General features: G+C 41.5%; 1 protein-coding gene across 5 annotated transcripts in view; it reads left to right on the top strand.

Annotated features, from left to right (window-relative positions):
- The window catches only part of EPHX1 (epoxide hydrolase 1), a 49,126-nt gene extending 29,774 nt beyond the window's left edge, over window positions 1-19,352 (top strand). For all 5 annotated transcript variants that reach the window (XM_073338715.2, XM_073338716.1, XM_073338720.1 and 2 more), the window contains 8 exons: window positions 881-1,074; window positions 4,823-5,003; window positions 7,040-7,267; window positions 8,490-8,619; window positions 9,438-9,652; window positions 13,542-13,650; window positions 14,994-15,119; window positions 18,602-19,352. In XM_073338715.2, coding sequence (XP_073194816.1) covers window positions 881-1,074; window positions 4,823-5,003; window positions 7,040-7,267; window positions 8,490-8,619; window positions 9,438-9,652; window positions 13,542-13,650; window positions 14,994-15,119; window positions 18,602-18,827 — 1,409 coding nt within the window. In that variant the 3' untranslated portion in view covers window positions 18,828-19,352. The remainder of the gene's footprint in view (window positions 1-880; window positions 1,075-4,822; window positions 5,004-7,039; window positions 7,268-8,489; window positions 8,620-9,437; window positions 9,653-13,541; window positions 13,651-14,993; window positions 15,120-18,601) is intronic.
- The last annotated feature ends 2,524 nt before the right edge of the window (window positions 19,353-21,876 follow it).

The raw sequence follows: 21,876 nt of genomic DNA, 5'->3' as shown, positions 1-21,876 counted from the left end.
CAAGAATAATTCCTCAAGCATGATGGGTCTTTCAAATGTGACATACTTTAAAAACAAAAAAACAAAACCCCAAACCGCCGCACACACATTTCTTGTATTTAAAAGGCTGCTCAGAAATATTAATATTAAAGAAAAACTGGTTTGGGTTTTTTTTTGTTTTTTTTTTTACTTGAGGCACAAAACAGTTTAAAGATGTTCCAAATGGAATTGTTTAATATTTTAAGTATTCTATATCTAGTGCTCTTAAAAAAGTACAACCAGCCTGAAGCCAGAATTATGGAATTAAGAAAGGGTGAAACCAGAGCGGCTTTGGTTTGACAAAATTTCATCACTTGGGGAGGTGTTTTGGATCCTGGAGTCTATGTACTTTTTTTCTTTTGGAGGGTCTACAAGAAAGCAAAGGGGGGGATGCCTTCTGAACACTTCAACCTCAGTCTACGTTTTACATTGTTGAAGTCTGGGAGGTAGTATAGTAAATGTAGAATATCTTTTCTCCCAGCAGCTTTCAAGGATGCAAGATTGTCTGCTTCAGTGTTCTTCACTAGTTTAGTGTGCTAAAATGAGGTATGGGTCTGTGCAAGGATCTGAAGCCTTGATGTATGTATTCTGTGAATTTTCAGGGATAAGCTGAGAGGTTCAAGTGACTAATAATATTTTTGTACAGGTCGTTAGTGACCAAAAGTTACAGCAATCTGATAATATAGCCACCGTATCTACCGTGTTATAATATGATTGTGCCACAGCAGAGATGGGCTTCTAGCTACTTACATTAATTTTGAAAGTGGGACTTAAGCTCCTAAATTATGTAAGCTCTTTTGAAAATTGTATGTGACATGCCTCAATCAGTTAACAACAGGGTTGTGCAAATTTTCTCTTGCAGTTGCAGTCATTATGTTCCTTGAAATATTCCTGACACTGGCCTTGGGGACCATCGTCTATCTGTTCCTTTCCAGAAAGAAGGAGGAGACGCTACCCATTGAAGAGGAATGGTGGGGCAAAGGGCAGAAACCTGACTCAGAAGAAGATACAACTGTTCGTCCATTTAAGGTGGAAACCACAGAAGCAGAGCTGAATGTAAGGAAACATTTCTTCTGGGGAGAGGAGAGTATGAAATGGCAGAATAAATGCATGTTTTGTTTTGGAGTGATTTTAAATTAAACCAGTAACTAACTTTATAGAAGTGAAATAGAGCTATTGAAATTGAGGCCTGATGCACAAATCTTAATAGCAAGGGACTTTCCCTTGCTCTCAAAAAAGTAGTAGTGATAAGTAGACTTCTGTATCCCAATGTTTTGTTTTGTTCCCAGCTGGCTGCTAACATGTTAGTGTATGAACCTACTTTGTGGAGTCTGATCATTCTAGAAAATATAGCATAGAAAAGTGGAATTTGGTTTTAGTGATCATTCAGCTCTGTGCTGCTGTACTTGCCCCTCCCTCAGAGTGATCATTCAGGCTTTAGATCAGTGGTTTTCAAACTGCGGGTCGTGACCCAGCACTGGGTTGCGGCATGTCAGGCACTGGGTCGCAGCAGCTTGGTCAGCACCGCCGACCGGGACGTTAGAAGTCCTGCTGGTGGTGCTGCCCGGCTAAGGCAGGCTAGTCCCTACGTGTTCTGACACCGTGCTGCGCCCCGGGAGCGGCCAGCAGCAGGTCTGGCTCCAAGGCAGGGGGGCCACGGGGTTCTGTGGGCTGCCCCTGCCCCAAGCACCGGCTCCGCACTCCCATTCTCTGGGTGGGGGGTTGCCTGCAGGCGACAGCCGCGCGGAGCTGCTTGTGCGCCGGCACCTAGGAGCTAGATCTGCTGCTGGCTGCTTCTGGGGTGCAACGCAGTCTGCGGTGACAGGACAGGCAGGAAGTCTGCCTTAGCACCCCCCCTGTGCCGCTGACCTGGAGCCGCCCAAGGTAAGCTTACGCCCCAATCCCCTGCCCCAGCCCTGAGTCCCCCCCCGAAACCCAGAGCCCCTTCCTGCACCCCAAACCACTCATCCCCAGCCCCATCCCAGAGCCTGCACCCCCAGTCCAGAGCCCTGACACCCTCCCGCACCCCAACCCCCTGCCCCAGCCCAGAGCCCCCTCCTACACACTGATCCCTCATTCCTGGCCCCAGCCACAGTCCTCACCCCAACCCTCTGCCCCAGTCCTGGGCCCCCCCACATCCCAAACCCCTCATCCCCAGCTCCATTAAGTCGTGGGCATCAACAATTTTCTTCAACTGGGTCGCCAGAAAAAAAGTTTGAAAACCACTGATCTAGATAATAAGACAGATTGGGCAAATGTCTTTAATTTACTCATTTCAGAAGCAGATAAGAATTTCTCACCTTTTTGAAAAGGAGTACTTGTGGCACCTTAGAGACTAACCAATTTATTAGAGCATAAGCTCAAGTTCTGGTTTAACTTGGATTTAAACTTGAAGAGTGGTCAGTTTGGATGAGCTATTACCAGCAGGAGAGTGAGTTTGTGTGTGTATGGGGGTGGGGGGGATGTGAGAAAACCTGGATTTGTGCAGGAAATAGTCCAACTTGATTGTCATGCACATTGTGTAAAGAGTTGTCACTTTGGATGGGCTATCACCAGCAGGAGAGTGAATTTGTGTGGGGGGGTGGAGGGTGAGAAAACCTGGATTTGTGCTGGAAATGTCCCACCTGATGATCACTTTAGATAAACTATTACCAGCAGGACAGTGGGGTGGGAGGAGGTATTGTTTCATAGTCTCTGTGTATATATAAAATCTGCTGCAGTTTCCACGATATGCATCTGATGAAGTGAGCTGTAGCTCACGAAAGCTTATGCTCTAATAAATTGGTTAGTCTCTAAGGTGCCACAAGTACTCCTTTTCTTTTTGCGAATACAGACTAACACGGCTGTTACTCTGAAACCTGTCACCTTTTTGAGTGCCACTTGGCTGCAAGTAAAGAACAGCAACAGCACAGCTCTTGAAAATGTTAGTTAAAGCCTTTTATAGGATGACTGACCCGCCTTGGCATTAAAACACTGATACCATGGTAATGAGTACAGTGAAAATATGTAGGTGGTGGAATCTTGCAAGTGATAGAGATTTTGCTTTTACATGTACATGTTTGTACATATTTGGGAAACTTGCAGATTTATAGAGCTGCTTGGTGTGATTATTCAAATGTTATACAAAAAATGGGGTTGTCCCTATTGTTCCTTATAACAGGTTTCCATTTCTTTTATTTGTCGTGGCTTCTATAACTCTTACCTTCTTCCACTTCTGGGTTTAAATAGAAGGTGGCCTCTTAAATGTTCTCTTCCGTTGTATGGTATAATTGTGGATAGCTGCTTACTTGAGGGTTGCCTCTAAATTAAATACAGTTTTGTCTTATGTAAAAGCTATTGTAAAATAACAACCCAGCACCAATAAATGATATTGGTTGGGCATAAATAAGGCCTTGTCTAGACTAGGATTTAAAGTTGTGATGTTAGCACGTTAGCTAACACATTTTATATAAATCTAGGTTAGACAAGTCACTTTACCTTCAACACCTGTTAAAGCCTGGAGAACACCTCCTGAGGTCCCTTCCAACCCTGATATTCTATTCTATGAGTTAAAACCTAGAGAAAGCCTGGACTCATACTTGGCCAGTTTAGTACATGCTAAAGTATACACTGCCTTGTCTACCCTAGACTTTTAAAAAAACATTTTAGCTAACATCACAACTTCAAATCCTTGTCTACGCAAAGCCTAACCTTTCTGTGAATGTGTGCATATAATTCCTGTTAGCTGCAATAGGAGTTATCCATGTACATTGACATCAGAAAATACTTCCCAACCCCCCCATAATTGCAAGTATGAGAAGTCTCTTGCTACATACAGGCTGCTTGTCTCTACTGAGTGATTATTAGCTGACTGTACCATATCTGCAGCATTCCACATGAACCCTGAATCCACATTAGGAGGGTCACTTTTGTAGACTCGACAAATCCACCAAAATAAATTTTCAGGGAAAATATCCAGCTCACTGACTCAAGGGAGCAAAGGAAAGGGATTTGTTGGAGTTCCATGTGTAGTGGGATTGCAGGACTGAGCTCCAACGGCAGGATTTTCCAAAGTACCTAAGTAACATGGAGCACAAGTACCATAGGAAGGAAATGGAATTTATATTCCTAAATCACTTTAGGTTTTGAAAATCCCACCCTAAAGCACCTTATTCAGTACCCAAATACATGGAAAAGGGAAGGAATCAGTGTGACAGAATGGGAGCGAGCACTGTAAAGAAGACTCTTTGATCTCCTGCCCATTAGGTACTCGAAAAAGACTGTTCTCTTCCCCTGTGGTCTGACTGAACAAGGACAGCCAAGACAGTGTGACAGGTATGCTACAGTCAGGAGAGAAAGGGCAGTGCTTTAACAAGGGGAAAGGGCATTGACGGGGGCTCTATAAGTACATCAGCAAAGCAGTAAATTACACAAGTATCACAGGTTTCAGAGTAGCTGCCGTGTTAGTCTGTATTCGCAAAAAGAAAAGAAGTACTTGTGGCACCTTAGAGACTAACAAATTTATTTGAACATAAGCTTTCGTGAGCTACAGCTCACTTCGTCTGAATGCATCCGATGAAGTGAGCTGTAGCTCACGAAAGCTTAGGCTCAGATAAATTTGTTAGTCTCTAAGGTGCCACAAGTCCTTCTTTTCTTTTTACAAGTATCACAGGAGGTTTTATTTTCACTTCAGTTACTATTTTGCATGACAATAAATTAGGAAATGTGCCAAGTAAAACACATAAGAGGATCTATAGTATCTTTATCTTATCATCCTTCCTCTTCTCTTTTCCCTTCAACCTGTTTCTCTTCTTGTTTACTTTAGGATTTATTTAGAAGACTTGATCAGGCTCGATTCACTGAGCCCCTGGAGAACAGTTGCTTCCAATATGGATTTAACTCCGTTTATCTCCGGAAAGTCGTCTCCTACTGGAGAAATCAGTTCAACTGGAAGAAGCAAGTGGAAGTTCTCAACAAATTCCCGCAATTCAAAACTAAGATTGAGGGTGCGTGGCTTTGCCCTGAAAAGAGCATGTGATAAAATTTAAAGATCATATCTAGCCTGTTGGAATCATTCCAGTGCCATTTAAAACTGGCCAGTTATAACGCCTATTTCTGAGAGGTTTAAAATGAAAATTCTAGCAGATACTGATGCATAGTGGTGCTGATTGTTGCTGTTGTTAACATAACTTTGCTGAGGGGAGGTTCTAATGCCATGAAATAAAGATACTTGAGCAGTCCCGTTAAGATCGGAATGCTGCACGTGAGTAAGGTTTGCAGGATCAGGCTTTGCACTTCAGTGCACGACTGCTATAAACTACTTAATACCAGTAGTTTGGTGCATCCATTACCATTAGAAGGAGTGACACCAAGAAACCCAAATCTTGGTGCTAAGGTTAAACCCCAAGAGTGGCTGCATCTGCAGTGAGAAATATAGGGATGTCTGCCACCATGGTGGTAGCATTGGTACTAGCTATGGTGGGAGCAATAGTGTTGACTGACTGCTCAGAGGTTTGCCACTGTGTCATGTAACCTTACTTCTGAGTAGGTCTCGGTGCCACAGTGGTAAAAATGCTAGTGGCCAGGCTATACAAACTCGCCCTCCATAGCTAGTATCAGTGAAACTGCACCACTGCTACAGCAATGTGAGAAATTTCCCTGAATGTCTCAGTTTAAACAAGGCCAAAGAGTGCCAAATGGAGTCCTCTGATGCATGCACAGATTTTCTATTGAGGTCACTGGGAGCCAAGTACAAGTGTCTTAAGGCAGAATTTGACCTTAAGACTTTAAAATACCAATTTGTTCTCAAGCCTGCAAAATATCAAAATCATCCTTTGTATCATCCACAGATTCCTTACCTTCGTTCCCTGTCCTATTTTATCTTATGTACCTGTCCAGCCACCATCAGTACCCATAGGTTCTATATCTCGGTAACCCTCCCTAGGACTAAGGTCTAGATGTAGCTCCCTATGGTGGATCCCATCAGATTTTCTGCAGTGCAAATTCAGGTGATCACTGCCCCATAACAACTGCTCGGGCTCCCTCCACTGCACTCTCTGTCAGCCCAGGAACACAGAACCATGTTACCCTTTGTAGCAATTTAATGTGCTTCTGGCACTTGGTGACTGAGCTAGCTTATTCTGTTTATTTATTTAAATACATCAAAGGGACCTCTTGAAAGTGACTGGGGAGATTTTGAGATTTACCAGTCATTGCCTAATGGAAGCTTTGAAATGCTTGGGAGCAGAGTAATGCTTTATATGTTTGTGTGCTTTTTGGGTACAAGGTGTAGATTCAGGTCAAAGCAGACAATTGTCCCATATTAAGAAATCTATGAAAGCAAAATTCAAGCTTAAGATGATGCCTTTTTTTATTTGAACCTATAAATACATGTTGTTAGAAATGGAGCAACTGACCCTAAGAGGCATTCTGGGTTTGTCACACTGAGACAGTGCTGTTTAGTGGTTAGAACTTGGCGCCTTTATTTAAGTACTGACGGTGTACTTTTATCTTGTGTAGCATCCAGCAAAGAGATGCTGCCTTAAAATAGACTTACAGTGTAAAAGGTAGACTTGAAGAAGACCAGGACAGGATATCCTGGGCAATGCACTGGAAGGAATAATTTTCATATTAATAATTGTTATTAAGATGGGCAGGAGAGCATGATAAAAAACAAGTTCAAATGTGCATAAATTCAGACTCCTGGGTTCCATTCCTGCCACTGACTCATTGTCTGACTTTTGATGAATTACTTAACTTCTGTGCTTCATTTTGCTAATCTGTTGGAAATAATATTTGCCTTCCTCAGTTGACTGTTGAGACTTAACTGGCATTTGTAAAGCACTTTGAGATCCTTAGATAAAAGGATCCATAGCTGTGCAGAGTGTTGTTTATAATAATTCTGGTTTTTGCAGTCACCAGAAATACTTTATGAACAGATTTATTCATAACCCTCAGTTCTCTATGATTGGCTTCAGAAGCCTTTGTGTGTATGTGTGTGTGTGTTTGCATATTTTATTTATTTATTCATTTATTTTTACAGGCCTTGATGTCCATTTTGTTCATGTAAAGCCTCCCAGCTTGCCTGAGGGTCGCTCTGCAAAGCCATTATTAATGGTTCATGGTTGGCCTGGCTCAGTCTATGAGTTTTACAAAATTATCCCTCTCTTGACGGACCCTGCTAGCCATGGCCTGAGTGATGAACATATTTTTGAGGTCATTTGCCCATCAATCCCTGGCTATGGCTTCTCGGAAGCATCACACAAAAAAGGTATATTGTGAGTGGAGTAGAAACTGTATCAATACAGCAGTTAGCATCCTTGTGGTAAAGTAATCCTTAGTGGCTCATGCATTTTCTTTAATAATTTGATGCTCTATGCAGAGTAGGAGATAATATGTTAATAATCAAGTTAAATAATTTATTGTACAGATATAAGGCACTTTTATGTGATGTGGCGAAATCAGTGTGATTTTAAAATGACTTAATTTTAGGGCCAATGTATAGATATTTATTTAAAACAGAAAGGGGTTTATAAAAGTTAATATGAAGAGAAACCTCATAAAGTAAATGAAAAACACAAACAATACCTCCCCCCACAAATGGTGGGTTTTTTTAGTTGTAACTGTTCCATCTAGTATCTTTAGTCAAGCTGAGTTCAGAACAAAAAGTAAGCAAACAGCATAAATGGTGAAAAATAAACCTAAGGCAGTTAAAGAATAATGCAACTAAGAAATTATTTTTAAATATGATATTTTGTTAACGTCACTTCAAACAAATGTGGAAACAAGATACTATTTTTAATGTGCTTTCATATCCTAAAGATCAGAATAACACTTGGATGAGGAAAGCAGAGTTAAATGACTGCATGTTAGGTCAGGGCCATGAAGCCTCTGAGGAGGGGAATAAGGACAGAAAGGCCAGTCCTTATCAGTTCTATCTGTTGAAGCAGCTTGTCTGCTGTGTTCTGTAACATGGGGTGCTGTTATTTATCAAATAGAGTGCACAGTATTAATTCATCTAGTGGTCTTGGGGAGGAGGCAAGAGGAAAGAGAAGTTTGTTTGGTCTTCCAAAGCTGGGCCGCTTCTCCAGTAATGTTTGTGTGGTTTATGTTCGCACCAAGTTTATGGACTGACACAGAGTGTGTGTATTCTGGAAATGACCCAAGGCATGGCAGTGGACCATTGTATCACTGTTGAGGCTTGAAGTTTCCAGCTCTGGCTAACCTGAAGTTTTCTCCTTGTGGGAATACGCTGCAGTGGCAGTGCTCAAGAATACCCACTAGGGGCTAGTTTAGAGCAGCGTTATAGTCTCCAGGGAGACCACTAACCCTGTGGTAGAGCATGTGCATGAGTGTGGAGCGCTGGTGGCGGGGTGGGAGCTCGGCTGTTCGCCTCCTAGGGCTTTGACAGCACCACTAAAAAATACTGTCTGTACAGTGTGGTAGTTGGTAACTGTTAGTCAATAAAACTTGGTGCCTTTTGCTCTTCACAGGCTTTAATTCTGTGAGTGCCGCCTGCATATTTTATAAATTGATGTGCAGGCTTGGATTCCATGAATTCTATGCTCAAGGTGGTGACTGGGGCTGGCTGATCTGTACCAACCTGGCCCAGATAGCTCCCAAGTGAGTATTCTTTAAATCGTAAATTTAATGCTCATGCCTGTGAGGGTCTCCTGACTTGCCTTTACCTGGGAAGCGTGTAATTTTCCCCTCTGGATTGCTCTGCACACAGTCCTGACCTGGATCACCATTTCCGCTCAGGTCCTGGGCTTCTCTCAAATAGAGATGGCCCGTTGTGTGGTGCTTTTGGCATGGCCACAAGTCAGGTCTAGCAAGGGACCCAGTATGAGCATTTGAACCCTTTTCTCTGGAACTGAGTCTAGTGGACTGTGCAATAAACATTGTCCTACTAAACTGTGAAACTGATCAAGCTGTGTACTCATCTTGCAGCTTGAACCTGAAAGGCTGGGATGGGGGGGGCCAGTGGTTTGAGCTACAACAGAACCCTTTGGTTGGAACTAGATAAAATGCATCTAGTGCAGGGGTTCGCAACCTATGGCACACGTGCCAAAAGCAGCATGCAAGCTGATTTTCAGTGGCTCTCACACTGCCCGGGTCCTGGCCACTGGTCCGGGAGGGCTCTGCATTTTAATTTAATTTTAAATGAAGCTTCTTAAACATTTTAAAAACCTTATTTGCTTTACATACAACAGTGGTTTAGTTACATATTATAGACTTGTAGAAAGAGACCTTCTAAAAACGTTACAATGTATTACTGGCACGCGAACCCTTAAATTAGAGTGAATAAATGAAGACTCGGCACACCCCTGCTGAAAGGTTGCCAACCCCTGGTCTAGTGCATTAAATTTATGGATTAAAAATACTTGTAATTTAGTTTCCAAATACTATTTTTGTTAATTTTTATTTTTTATTGTGTTTAGCCACGTGAAAGGCCTTCACTTAAATATGGTTTCAGTTACGAGCATGAGATTTACACAGCTGCTGTCCATTCTGTTGGGACGTTATTTCCCAGGACTCTTTGGTTTCCAGGATGAAGATGTCAGACGGATGTTTCCTTTCCTGAAAAAGGGACTCTATAGGATCTTGGTGGAGGCTGGCTATGCTCACATACAGGCTACAAAGCCTGACACTGTTGGTAAAAAGACTTATTACTGTAAAACTCCACAGAAGAGCCCTGCAGCAGGACTGGGATCCCATGGGTCCTGTAGGACTCGCTGCCATAATAGTGGGAGTGGGTAAAATATACTTCATTGCAGGTGGGATTGGGTGGACAAAAAAAACAGATTGCAGTAATTTGCGGGAAAACACTTTAAAACTTTTAATACTTAAATTTAAGCGAGGGGTAGAAAGAGATTTGATGTCTATTATAACAGGAGTTAAAGTATTTTTTACATGGTTTAAGCGAGGTTTGTTTTATTCTTTTAGTGGTAAAAATTGTATATGAATTCTATTTATATATATAGTAGCTTAACCAACCGTGTTTTGTTTTGTTTTTTAAGTGGCGTGGGGGATCTGTCTCATGGGATTTGCGGGATCTAAGGTTTTTGCGGGTGGGAGCAGGATAAAAGTACAAGAAACAATACGGGAGCGGGTGGGAGTGGGTGGTGCAGGGCGGGACAGGACAGGACTGGGATTAAAAGAATAATCCCACGCCGGGCTCTGTTCCACAGCACTGTGCACTCATCCTGTGATCACAGGGAAAACTACACTTGGAGCTATTCCATTTTTTTCTTAAATACAGAATACATTTCAGAAAATGTGCAGAAAATCAGTGTTTGCAGGGGGAAAAAAATACTGGAGGTTTGTGTTTTCAAAAGGTATGCACCTATTCTGTGCATGCAGATAGCAGGGTTGTGCATGCATATCAAGTATTTAGGTGCACATGTGGCCAGCTGTGCAGCTAACTGGCCCTTTGAATGCACAAATAAGTAAGTTGCAAGTAAAAACTGGGCATGCAGTTGTGTGCCTGACCCTCTGTAAATGGCGTTGGCATGTTTTTTAGTTTATATAACTAATGTATTTATACATATCCATTAAGACTTGTCCACTTCTATTATGATGTTATGGGGTTGCAAAGTCCATTCCTACCACCACATTCCCGATAAGGAGTGTAGTCGCTCAACAGAGAATGCATCAGATATTAAACTGATGCTACATTTGATACTGAAAATGGCCACATTTATTATTATACCAATGGGTTGTTCCTCATAGACTATCTAATTCATTCAGATCGCTAGGCCACTCTGGTAACTGTCCAGGTGAGACTTAAAAGTGGGAGACTTAAGAGCTGCAGTGCTCACCCACAGTGGTACACGTCTGAACTGGAGAGATTGAGACACCTACCCAGAATACCCCCTCCCCTGCCAGCCAAGTAGTTAGAGCATTCTCCTTGGAGATGAGGAACCCAAGTCCTTGTTCCACATCAGGCAGATGAATCCAGGTCTCCCACATCCTGAATGAATGCTCTAACTACTGGGATAAATGTGATATGAGGGGCAGGGTGCAGCGTCTCCTCCTCCTCTTGTATCTTTTGTGTGGATTAAAAATGTGCTCAAATCACATCTACAGGATCAGGCCCCAAAGGCAAGGTAAGTGGGGAATGCTTAGTTTGTGAACCCTGCTTGGGTTTAGGCATGAGTTAGGTGCTGAGCTGCTGGGCACTTTCAAGACTTAGGCAGCTGAGCACATGCTGAAATTTAGGCTCTTCGGTGACCTTAGTGGTGGAATATTAGGAGCCTACAGGGTTGGGCAGGAGCAGAACAGGAATTTTGTGGATGTCAGTGGACTAAATATTGGACTTAGGTTCCTGAAGTGGCAGTTAGATGCTTAAGTCTCCCTTGTGAATCCCACTCCAAGTGCTTCCATTTAAAAGCACCTTTTGTAACTGAATGGGACAACTGACTCTAGAAGGTGGAATAAGACACTTAGTTTCCTTAGCTGTATTCAGTTAAATTACATGAGATTGAGTGAAATATTGCTGCGCTAAAAGAATTGTGCTGTAATGCTTTTTTATAAAATGTAGCCACAGAAATTATATTGAAGAATAATAGCTGTTTTTTAAGAATGCTGCAGTATATAATCAAAATGGTTACCTCAGACTAAAAGTCCACAGTGCCTGGAAAAAGTTCTGGCTTACTTTCAGAGATTTTTTTTTTTTTTTAGAAAGTTACTAATCACTAATTAAATTATTTTGTCCAATTAACTTTTTAATTTAAATTTAATTATTTTTTTTTTAAAAATTACAGAAAAAACAAACAACGATCTATGCATAAACTTCTCATAATACATAGACTTCTCATAACACATTAATCATTTGCAGCTATACCTTAGTTATACTTAAGTCACTAATTAAATTATGGTTAAGGATAGCTGATGGACTGACAGGTGACTGCAGTTGGCAGCTCTGCTTCTCCTGCTGCGGAGTTTGCTGGCTGAGAGTCTTGATCCTACAAATCATCTATGATTTGTCAGAATGGAACTTTCAGGCTGTGAATCGTTGGTAATTTGGTGACTCAGGAGTTGCAGAGCTGGAGCCAGGGGCATTACTGGAATTGTGGTGGTAGGGGAATATTGAGGGGAGAGGAGGGCATGGCAGAGGCTAGATTACCCGCTGAGCACCTGTGGAGTTGTGGTAGGGAACATTCCCAGGGGGAAGGATAATGTGTGTGCTGGATGGGGCTTGGTCAAGTGGGGGAAACCAGTGCTCAGTGGGATGTCCGATGAAAAGGGTATGCTACTGGGAGGGCATGACGGACAGGGCAGGGATTCTCAGCCAGTGAACTATGGAGCTTTGCTAGCTGAGTAAGCTGTCATCTGACTGTCCGTTGACAGTGCACCATTTGTGCCATTGTATTTTATCCACATTGGCACTTAATTGAGTTTATGCCTACAAATTCTTGGGGAAATGTGCACTGATTGTTGGTTCACTGCAGTTGACTGAAGCATTTTGGGATGTGCATGAAAGTTGCATTTCAAGTGAGCATCAGAGAACAATGGTCCTTTACTCCTGCAGATGTCTCTAGTGGAGACAATGCCTCAGTTTTTCCCATTTGGAAAACGGAGACACTGATCTACTCCGCCCACTTCACAAGGGTCACTGCATGCCTACGCAGTGAAATTGGAAAGTCTGCTATTCAGGCTAAAAACTATTATGACAACATTTGGTAGCTTGCTTTTTAAGCCTCAGCCACTAGATGGTTAAAACTTTGCTAGCATTATCCCTGTTTAAGTAAAAGCTGTTGCTAACATAATTTTATCCAGGAACCTTAAATGCACCCCGTAAGCATGGATGGGGTTTTAAAGATGCTCGTTCCTCATTTCAGTATCATCCTTTAGAAGCCAGAATTGGACATATGTGAAGCTGCAAAATGTCAGGATCCCAAAATCACTGAAAACTAGGAGAAACCCTTATGGCACCCAATGTTAACATATTCTGACTTGGGAGCAAAAACCTAGAAGTAGGTGTAAGTTCACTGTCGAAGCTGAGTGCAGAAAATAAAGAGCAGAAATGGTGAAAAGCAAACTCTGTAAAGCAATGGGTATTTGTAATATAGGACAAGATGGAATTCCCTAAAAAGAGTTTGTTCTGTTTGATACAATGTGCTAAATCCTGCTTGTCTTCTCTTCATACAAGTAGCCCTTAAGGCAAGCAGAATTTGTCCCAGTAATACTCTTAGTATTTGACAGTAGCTTCCACTTAATAACAGAGGCAAATCTTACGTGGCACATAAAGCTTAATCTTATTGGTTTGCAGAAAAAGCCATTAGAAATATGACTCTTACATTTAATTTTAAATACATACAGTATCCGAGTAATGCTGAGTCTATTACCATGTTTAATGATTAGACAATAATAGGTTCTGACTTGTTCTCTTTACGATAGCTTAAAACGCCCTCCCCCTGGCCCTCACAAAGCTGTTCCAACAGCTGTAACTGGTCTGTACTATAATGGGGAGCTTCTAAGGCAATTGGAGATTAATAGCAGGGTACGCCAGACTTATTTTTAATTTTTCTCCTCCTTTTCAGGCTGTGGCCTGAATGACTCTCCGGTTGGGCTGGCTGCATACATCTTGGAGAAGTTTTCTACGTGGACTGATCCTGAATTCCGGAAACTAGATGATGGCGGTCTAGAAAGGTGGGAACAACCTCTTCCTCTGACTCACCATCGGGCTCTTGCCCTATTCTAGAGGAGGTCACTCAGCCCAGACTTATGTTTAGATCACATTAGTCTCTCAAAGCTCTGTTGGAGTAATTTGGTTTACCTGCCATCCTGCAAGGAAACTGTGTGGCCACAATAGAACAAAATTACACTTGTGTTGGCAATCATAGGAAAGAGGCCAAAAGTGAATGGGCCTTGAAGACTGATCTACACCCTCACACCTATCTGTGATCCCTCCAGGCCATGGTAGAGGTACACTGGCAGTGTATGGAAGAAACTTGCCCTGCCACTGCCCATGTGGTGTCTGTTTTATGGATAAGCAGAGGACTTTTCGTTTCTACGGTTGTCATTCTGGCACCTCTCACTAGAACTAATATCATATTTAAAAAACAGCGGAGAAAATGTCAGGGAAGGTGGAGGGAGGAGGAATCTGGTTTATACCAAACACCAAAGATTTTTTGCTCACAAAATACCATTTCTGATTCAATCTAATGCAAATCTTTATCTCTTCACAGATTTATTTACTTTAAGATAACCATTGTCATAAAAATGTATAGTTACAGTTCGCTACTAATGGGTCAGTCTTGGCTTGGGGTAGAAATCTGTGTGTGAGATTCTAAAGAAGCCCTAAAACTTGCTGAGCTACCTGGCTGAAGCTGAGCCAGACTGCACATTAGAAAAAGGCCAGTGAAAATTATTTGAATATAATGTCTCCCCATGACAGGTTTACTGTGGGGTATGAAACCTATATTCATAGCAAAGATTGGCCAAGTTTCTGTAGTTTTTTTAACTTAGTCTTTTATTGAAAACGTATGTTAGTGTTTAGGGTTTATGAAAATAAATGACACAAGCTGCCCAACATGCTCTTCTGGTCTCCCCCTTCACTGAGGGGACGATATAGATGGTGCTAGTTCGTGGCCTCTTTTGACAGTGTTATTGGAGCTGGGATATTTTTTGGAGTCTGTCTCTCTTGTAAGGATGTTGAAGTGTTAGGCTTTACATGTCTATATGAGTGCTAAATACTCAGGCTAGCAGGAAGGGGGAGTGCTAAAATGTTTGGGCTTGCAGGAATGGGCAATGCTAAAATAGTTGGGGTAGCTCTGAAATACTTGAGCTAGTAGGAATGGAGGGTTGGGGTGAGGAATTGTGTCAAGTCCTTTCTGAATTAGGGTGCTAGTACTATTTTTCGTTAGCCATTTTTGCTTTAATTTTTATAATTTAACCAAAGTAAACAGCCATAAAGATTTGAAATGATTATTCTACCATAAACTAAACTACATTCAACTCTCCTGAGGCCATTTCTATGCTGACCTTTTCAGGAAGTACTCTCTGGATGACCTTCTCACTAACGTCATGCTCTATTGGGTGCCAGGCTGCATGGTTTCTGCAATGCGTTTCTACAAGGAGAATTTCGGGAAGGGGATTGGTACGCAGAAACATGAGAAGTAAGAGGCTTTCTTTACGTGCTCCTCCTTGAATTTGCACATACATGTGTGCTAGTGACACGGTGTGGGTTAGTGAATATTGTGGGGGAGAAGCTGCATCACAGTATGTATTTTGTGCATTGATTGGACAAGTCTACTTCTTGACTTTTGCTGTATTTTCCAAATGTGTTGCAGTATGTTGCTCAGCAATAAGAGACTTCCCTACAGCAACTCTACTGTTAAACTTCTGGTGAGAATTACCATGTTTACACCTTAGTGAAGTGAGAGAGAGAGTGTGCAAACAATTTGAGACCCTAGTTCAGCTAATGAATTAAACTGTATTTGCCATCTTGACTAAATCTTGTAGTCAGCGTTCACTTACATAGCTTACACCCTTGGTCATCTGGTTTTGTTATCCTGCTTATCTTGATTTGGGGTGAAGTTTTCAAAAGGGCTTAAATCCCACTTTCAAAATTGATTTAAGCATATAGAAGCCTTTGACTCATTGAAAGTCAATGGTACTTAGGCGCTAAAGGGGAAGAGTTTCAAAGACCCGAATGGGAGTTAGGCATCTCATTCCCATTGATTTTCAATGGAGGTTAGATGCCTAACTGACCTTTGTACCTTTGGCTACATATTCAGTAGAAATGGTGCAGCTGTGCCGTGGTGATGTTTCAATGTAAATGCTCACTACAGTGATAGGAGGGGGATTCTCATTGCAGTAGTTAATCCACCTCCCTGATAGGCAGTAGCTAGGTCAAGGGGAGAATTATTGTGTTGGCCTAGCGCTGTCTACACCAGGTGTTAGGTTGGTTTAACTATATTGCTGAGGGATGTGGAGTTTTCACACCCCTGAGCAACATTGCTGGATCGACCTAACTTTTTACTGTAGACCTGGCCTTAGAAAAAAAGCCTCTTTAAGTCACTGTTGAAAATGGGACTTAGGTTCCTAAGTCACTTAGGGCCAGATTTGCAAAGATATTTGGGCACTTAAAGATGCAAATAGGTCAATAGTGTGATTTACAAAAATACCTGAGCCCTCTCGAAATCAGTGGGAATTAGATGTCTATAGGGCTTAGGAACTCTGAAAATCCCAGTAGGTGCCCGTTTGCATCTTTAGCACCTTAAATACCTTGAAAATCTGGCCCTTACATCCTTGTGAGAATTGTACCCTTGGTTTACAACAAATGCAATAAAATCCTAGAAACTGGACCCGTGAGGTTATAACCATTTGCTTCCACTCCACCTGCCTCTGCAGAATTGTTCCTTACAGTATAGTCTTGTGTACTTTGTGCAGTCCAGTTTTAAATGGCATAGATGGGAGAGTTTCACCCACGGGAGACTATTCCACAGGCTGAGCGACCTCAGTGCTATGAAATATTTCCTGATATCCAGCCTAAATTTACCTTTGTTCAATTTCATCCCATCATTCCTACTGAAAGCCCCTTGGAGCATTCTAAATGATTCCTTTCTATCACTGCTGTTTACACCCTTCAGATACATAGACTCTTAATACATTTCCTACCCTTCAGTTGTCTTGGCAAGTTCCCCATATTTAGTTCTAATCTTCCTTCCCGCATAAATAACCCATCCAGTTCCCTCATAGTTTTTGTTGCAGTCCTTTGAATTCCTGTCAAACACATGATCCTTGGTATAGTTTGATCAGACTTCCATTCAGTGGTTACTTCCCCCCTTCCCCTTCCTCTGGAAGGAACCTCCGAGGAACCTCATCTAATCATATAATCCAACCTCTTGTAATGAGGTGGGACCAAGTAAACTTATACCATCCGTGACAGGTATTTGTCCAACCTGTTCTTAAAAACCTTATGATAGGGATTCCACAACCTTCCTTGAAAACCCATTCCGGAGCTTAACTAACCTTATAGTTAGAAAGTGTTTCCTAATATTTAACCTAAATTGCCCATTACTTCTTGTCCTACCTTCAAATGGAAATGGAGAACAATTGATTACCTTCCTCTTCATAACAGCCCTTAACATATTTGAAGACTGGTATTTGCTCCTCCCTCAGTCTTCTCTTCTTAAGACTAAACATGCCCAGTTGTTTGAAAGTTTCCTTATAGGCCAGGTTTTTCTAAACCTTTTATTTGCTTTCCTCAGGACTCTCTCCCATTTATCCACATCTGTCCTAAAGTGTGGCGCCCAGAATAGGACACAGTACAATTACCTTCCGCATCTTACATACGACAGTCTTGGTAATACACCCCAGAACATTAGCCCTTTTTGCAGCTGCATCATGTTGATTCATATTCAGTTTGTGATCCACTATAATCCCAGATCCTCTCCACTAGTACTGCCACTTAGCTATTTATTCCCCATTTTGTAGTTGTACGTTTGATTTTTCCTTCCCAAGTGTAGTACTTTGTACTTGTCCTAGCTTGGTGTCATCCATAGATTTTATAAGCGTACTCTACACTCGATTACCCAAGTTATTAATGAAAACATTGTGTAGTACTAGACGCAGGGCAAACCCCTGCAGTACCCCACTAGATATGCTCTCCCCAGTTTGACAGTAAACCATTGATAACTACTCTTTGCATGTGGTCTTTCACCCAGTTGTGCGCCCACCTTACAGTAATATCAGCTAGATTATGTTTCCCTAGTTTGCTTATGAGAATGTCACGTGGGACTGCGTTGAAAGCCTTACTAAAATAAGATACATCATGTTGATAGCTCCCCCACTCTTCCACTTGGCCAGTAACACTGTCAAAGCAGGAGGTGAGGTTGGTTTGTCATGATTTGTTCTTGACAAATCCTGGCTATTCCTTATAACACTATTATCCTCTGATGCTTACCACTTGATTGTTTAATAATTGTACCAATATCATTCCAGGTATTGAAGTAGGGCTGGTTGGTCTGTAATTCCTTGTGTGCTCTTTGTTCCCCATTTTAAAGACAGGTTCTGTGTGTGCCCTTCTCCAGTTCTCTGGGACCTCACCTATCATCCAGGAGTTCTTGTAGATAATTGCTAACAGTTCAGTGATTGCTTTAGCTAGTTTCTGAAGTATCCTGCGAGCTATTTCATCAGGTCCTGCTGACTTGAATACGTCCATCTTCTCTAAATATTCTTTAACCTGCTCTTTCCCTGTTTTGGTTTGCATTCCTTCCCCCTTGTTCTTAACGTTAATTGTGTTGAGTATCTGTGCCCCTTCTGAGGGTACTTCACAAACTGTACGAAGTCAGGTCCTATATTTACATAAAATTTGAAGCCACGTCCTTTTAAAGTCTTTTCAGGAATTGGAGGTGATGGTGTCTAGTAGTTAGAGCCAGGGATTGGGAGTCAGTTGGATTATATTCTTAGCTCTATCACTACCCTGTCGTCACTTAACTTTTGTCTTAGTTTCTCCATCTGTAGAAGGGGAATATAATTCCTATTTCAGCTGGGTTCTGAGTCTTGCTAACCTGTTTATAAAGCACTTTGATTCGCTATTGAAAAGTGTTCTAGAAGGACAAAGTTGTTTTCTCTTCTCTCTATCCCCTTTCAGGCTCCCTGTGCAAGTGCCTACAGGTATTGCTTCCTTCCCCAATGAAGTCCTGCACACACCTCGGTCCTGGGCGCAGCAGAAGTACATCAATATCATCTCCTTCAATTTCATGCCACGAGGTGGCCACTTCGCAGCCTTTGAAGAACCGGAACTTCTTGCCGCAGATATTCAGCAATTTGTGGGGAGAGTGGAAAAGGAGGAACTCTGGCGGGAGAAGGGAAAATAACTCCCCTGTGTGAGGTGCCTTTAACTTCAGGCACTTGTGACCTCAGTATGGCCTGTGTTATGATATGGAAGCTTGCCTTGAACAAGATATAATAGAAAATAAAATAGAGCAGCTGTTTATTCAGATGTAGTATTCTTAGGGTGTAATAGTTACTCTTCACCAGCAGGCTGAACTGAAACAGTATAAGAATGTAAGATGAAAATGTGTCTTTTCACATGCAGAACTCTGAATGTCAGCATTGACACCTGTTAATTCTCTTTGCTTTGGAGATGCAGCGGGGAGTAGATCTTGTTTGATTTAGATGCGTCTTTGGAGGAGTAAATTTCCTTAGTTACTACAACCATGTGGCATCTTGAGATTTTCAGCTGATGATAATCTATATTCAGGGGTTATGGCGTCACTTCTCTGCTAATAATATGCATTAGATTTCTGTACTGAAAGGTGGGAAATATAGCATTTTAATGCATAACTAACTGAACTACTGCAGCAGTTAATCATTCAATAAAGAAAAGCCTATTAAACTTCTGTGGTGAATTTTTAAGCTCTGTTCTGAGCAAAAGGAAAAACCTGACCTGGAAGGTTTTTGCTTACTTCCTCCCTTGCTAATATCCCAGTACCTTTCATGCTGTGGCATCTGATTGTAATGAGATTTCTGCTAGGCATGATGGGATGACTTAACCAGTAACAGGAGGATTTGGGAGTCTGGGATGGAAGGGAAATTTTAAAAAAAAGTTCAGCTCAAACTTCTCCAAATGCTGACTGTCCCCCAGCTCAGTAGGGACATGAGCAACACAATCTGCACGTGCTTTACCTCTGTTTTCATTAGTAAAATATTCTGTTGTGTTCTCACTCTATTCTCTATTGCTTGCAGGCACAGGCTGTAAATGAAGAATCATCCTCTTGTTCCTAGAAAGAATTTGCTACAGGGAGGGGCCTTTTTTGAGTTATTCCAGGTACACTGTGGTGAAAGTGCTTTCCCATGGGGATGAGAGGGTGTTTGCAGGCCCTGATACGTTCCTTTTTTGGTTAAGTCCTTGGCTTCTGGACACTCATATTTGTCTTCCTTTCCTCATACCCCCACGTGTGGTCTTACATTTCAGGGCAATAGGTCACCCTGTCACATCTTTACTGCTTATGCAGACATCTGCTACAATATCAGGAAACATTGCTGTATACTAATATAAATGAATATTTCCCCAGGGACTGATCAGTCACAGCACAGACAAAATAAGTGGAAGTGAAGTTTGCTATATGATGCCTGCCAGATCAGTTTTCTAATGTGAGTAAGTCGAAAGCTCAGAAGCAGTTTCATTTTCTTTCTGGTGTAGCTCTACTTTTAGGGGCCAGGTCTGAACAAAAGGAGGTAGAGGAAAGTAAATGAGTCTGTTCCAACTTCTTAGGTTACAGCAGCCCTCCCAGGCCCCGTCTTTAACAAGACAGTTGTTTTTTTCTTTTAAATGTTCCTGCTGATGGTTCAGCGTTTGTTGCACTGAGTAATTTGAGACACCGATGATAAAGCCCACCAGCCCCTGAGAGAAAATGAGTGAGCACCACATTCTGTACAACAAAGGAAACAGAATTTTATATCAGTTTTGTCAATTTTCCATGTTAAAATTTTTTCTTTTACAGAGAGACACTGTAAAGGCTACAAGAAAATGGAATTGACTGACCAGATCTGGACATAAAATTTAGGTTTTTCAAAGATCAGTAGAAATATCTGTCATTAATTTTTTATTTTTAATTAAGTTTGACTCAAATGTTCCCGTTGTCTCGTATTCAAGTTTCTAAAATACAGAAATCCAATTGCAGCAGGAGCGAATACTCTTTTCTTCATCTAGGAAGAGTGAAATGCAAAGCTTACCACCATATAGGGTGAAAACAACATTTTTTTAAAGTTACATTTTTAGTCAATCACACCTGCTAATAACACAGTTAAAGTAGTATGTCCAAAACTTTAACCTGTGTCCTGTCACTATCATGATCACGTGCATACTCAGTTTATTTAAAAAACAGAAACAACGCACCCTGCTGTCCACTTCTTGCTTTATTTATAACAACACCTAATATAGAAAACTTGAAGCAACCCCAGTGTCTGAATTGCAAGTTATGACATTATCCAAATGTGGTGATGGAGAAGATCTGTTTGCATCGCCTCTTTTATGGACAAAACTCTGGTGTGACCTTAACAGCTGGTTTTGATATCTGGCTATCACAGCTTTGAGCAAATTATACCCGAGCGTTGGATGGAGGACTCATTAGCGGAAGCGTATGGTAATTGGTCATATTCTTCTAAAGGGTTCAAAAGAAGAGCCAGTCAACATTTTTTTGAATTTTCATGTTCTCCATTAGTTGATGATTGTGATGCAGCGATGATGAATAATGCTAATAAGAATGACGAATAGCTCCTTTCACAAAGAATGGGATTTGTTCCTAAGCCAGCTGGGCATCTTGGCATTCATCAGAGTAGCAGCTGATTTGTTGTAGATTCTGTTCTTTGTGAAACTTTTCACCCAGCAAAAGAGCTTGTCTCAGCATCTGGCTGAATAATTTCTATCCTAAGCTGTTCCAAAAAGGATCCTCAAAGCAGTAGCCATGGCTTTCACAAACACAAACTGCTTCTCTGATCCAGGAGCAGAGCTCTTTAGCCGCTGAAAAGTTTCATTAACATAATTTCTTTCCTCCACCTCATTTTCTGTAAAACAAAGTCTTACAGTGGTGTTTGGTGAAGGTACTAGGCTGGTCAGCCAGTTCTGATGTAAAGACAACCTTGGACTTTGGAAAAGTAGTTTTTACTTATAGAAGGTTCAATATACAAAATGCATTCAGTGAAGATAAATCTTTGCTTGGAAGAATTTGGATAGGAAAGGCTCTGGTGGGTACAGTCAAAGGAGACAAGGCATAAATCCATATTGATTTCAGGCCAGTTGATGTAAACACGGAAAATGATGTCCTTCATTTCACTTGCTATGACATGATTCTTATAACTGAAGTCTAAAACTCCTCCCTTACAGTAAATTTTCCACTCACAGTGAATATGTAATGCCAGGAG

This window comes from Lepidochelys kempii, chromosome 3 (genome assembly GCF_965140285.1).
Source record: "Lepidochelys kempii isolate rLepKem1 chromosome 3, rLepKem1.hap1, whole genome shotgun sequence".
In the NCBI taxonomy this organism is placed as follows: Eukaryota; Metazoa; Chordata; order Testudines; family Cheloniidae; genus Lepidochelys; species Lepidochelys kempii.
The sequence above is the reverse complement of the archived record's forward strand: the minus strand, read 5'-3'. Positions and strand labels throughout refer to the sequence as shown.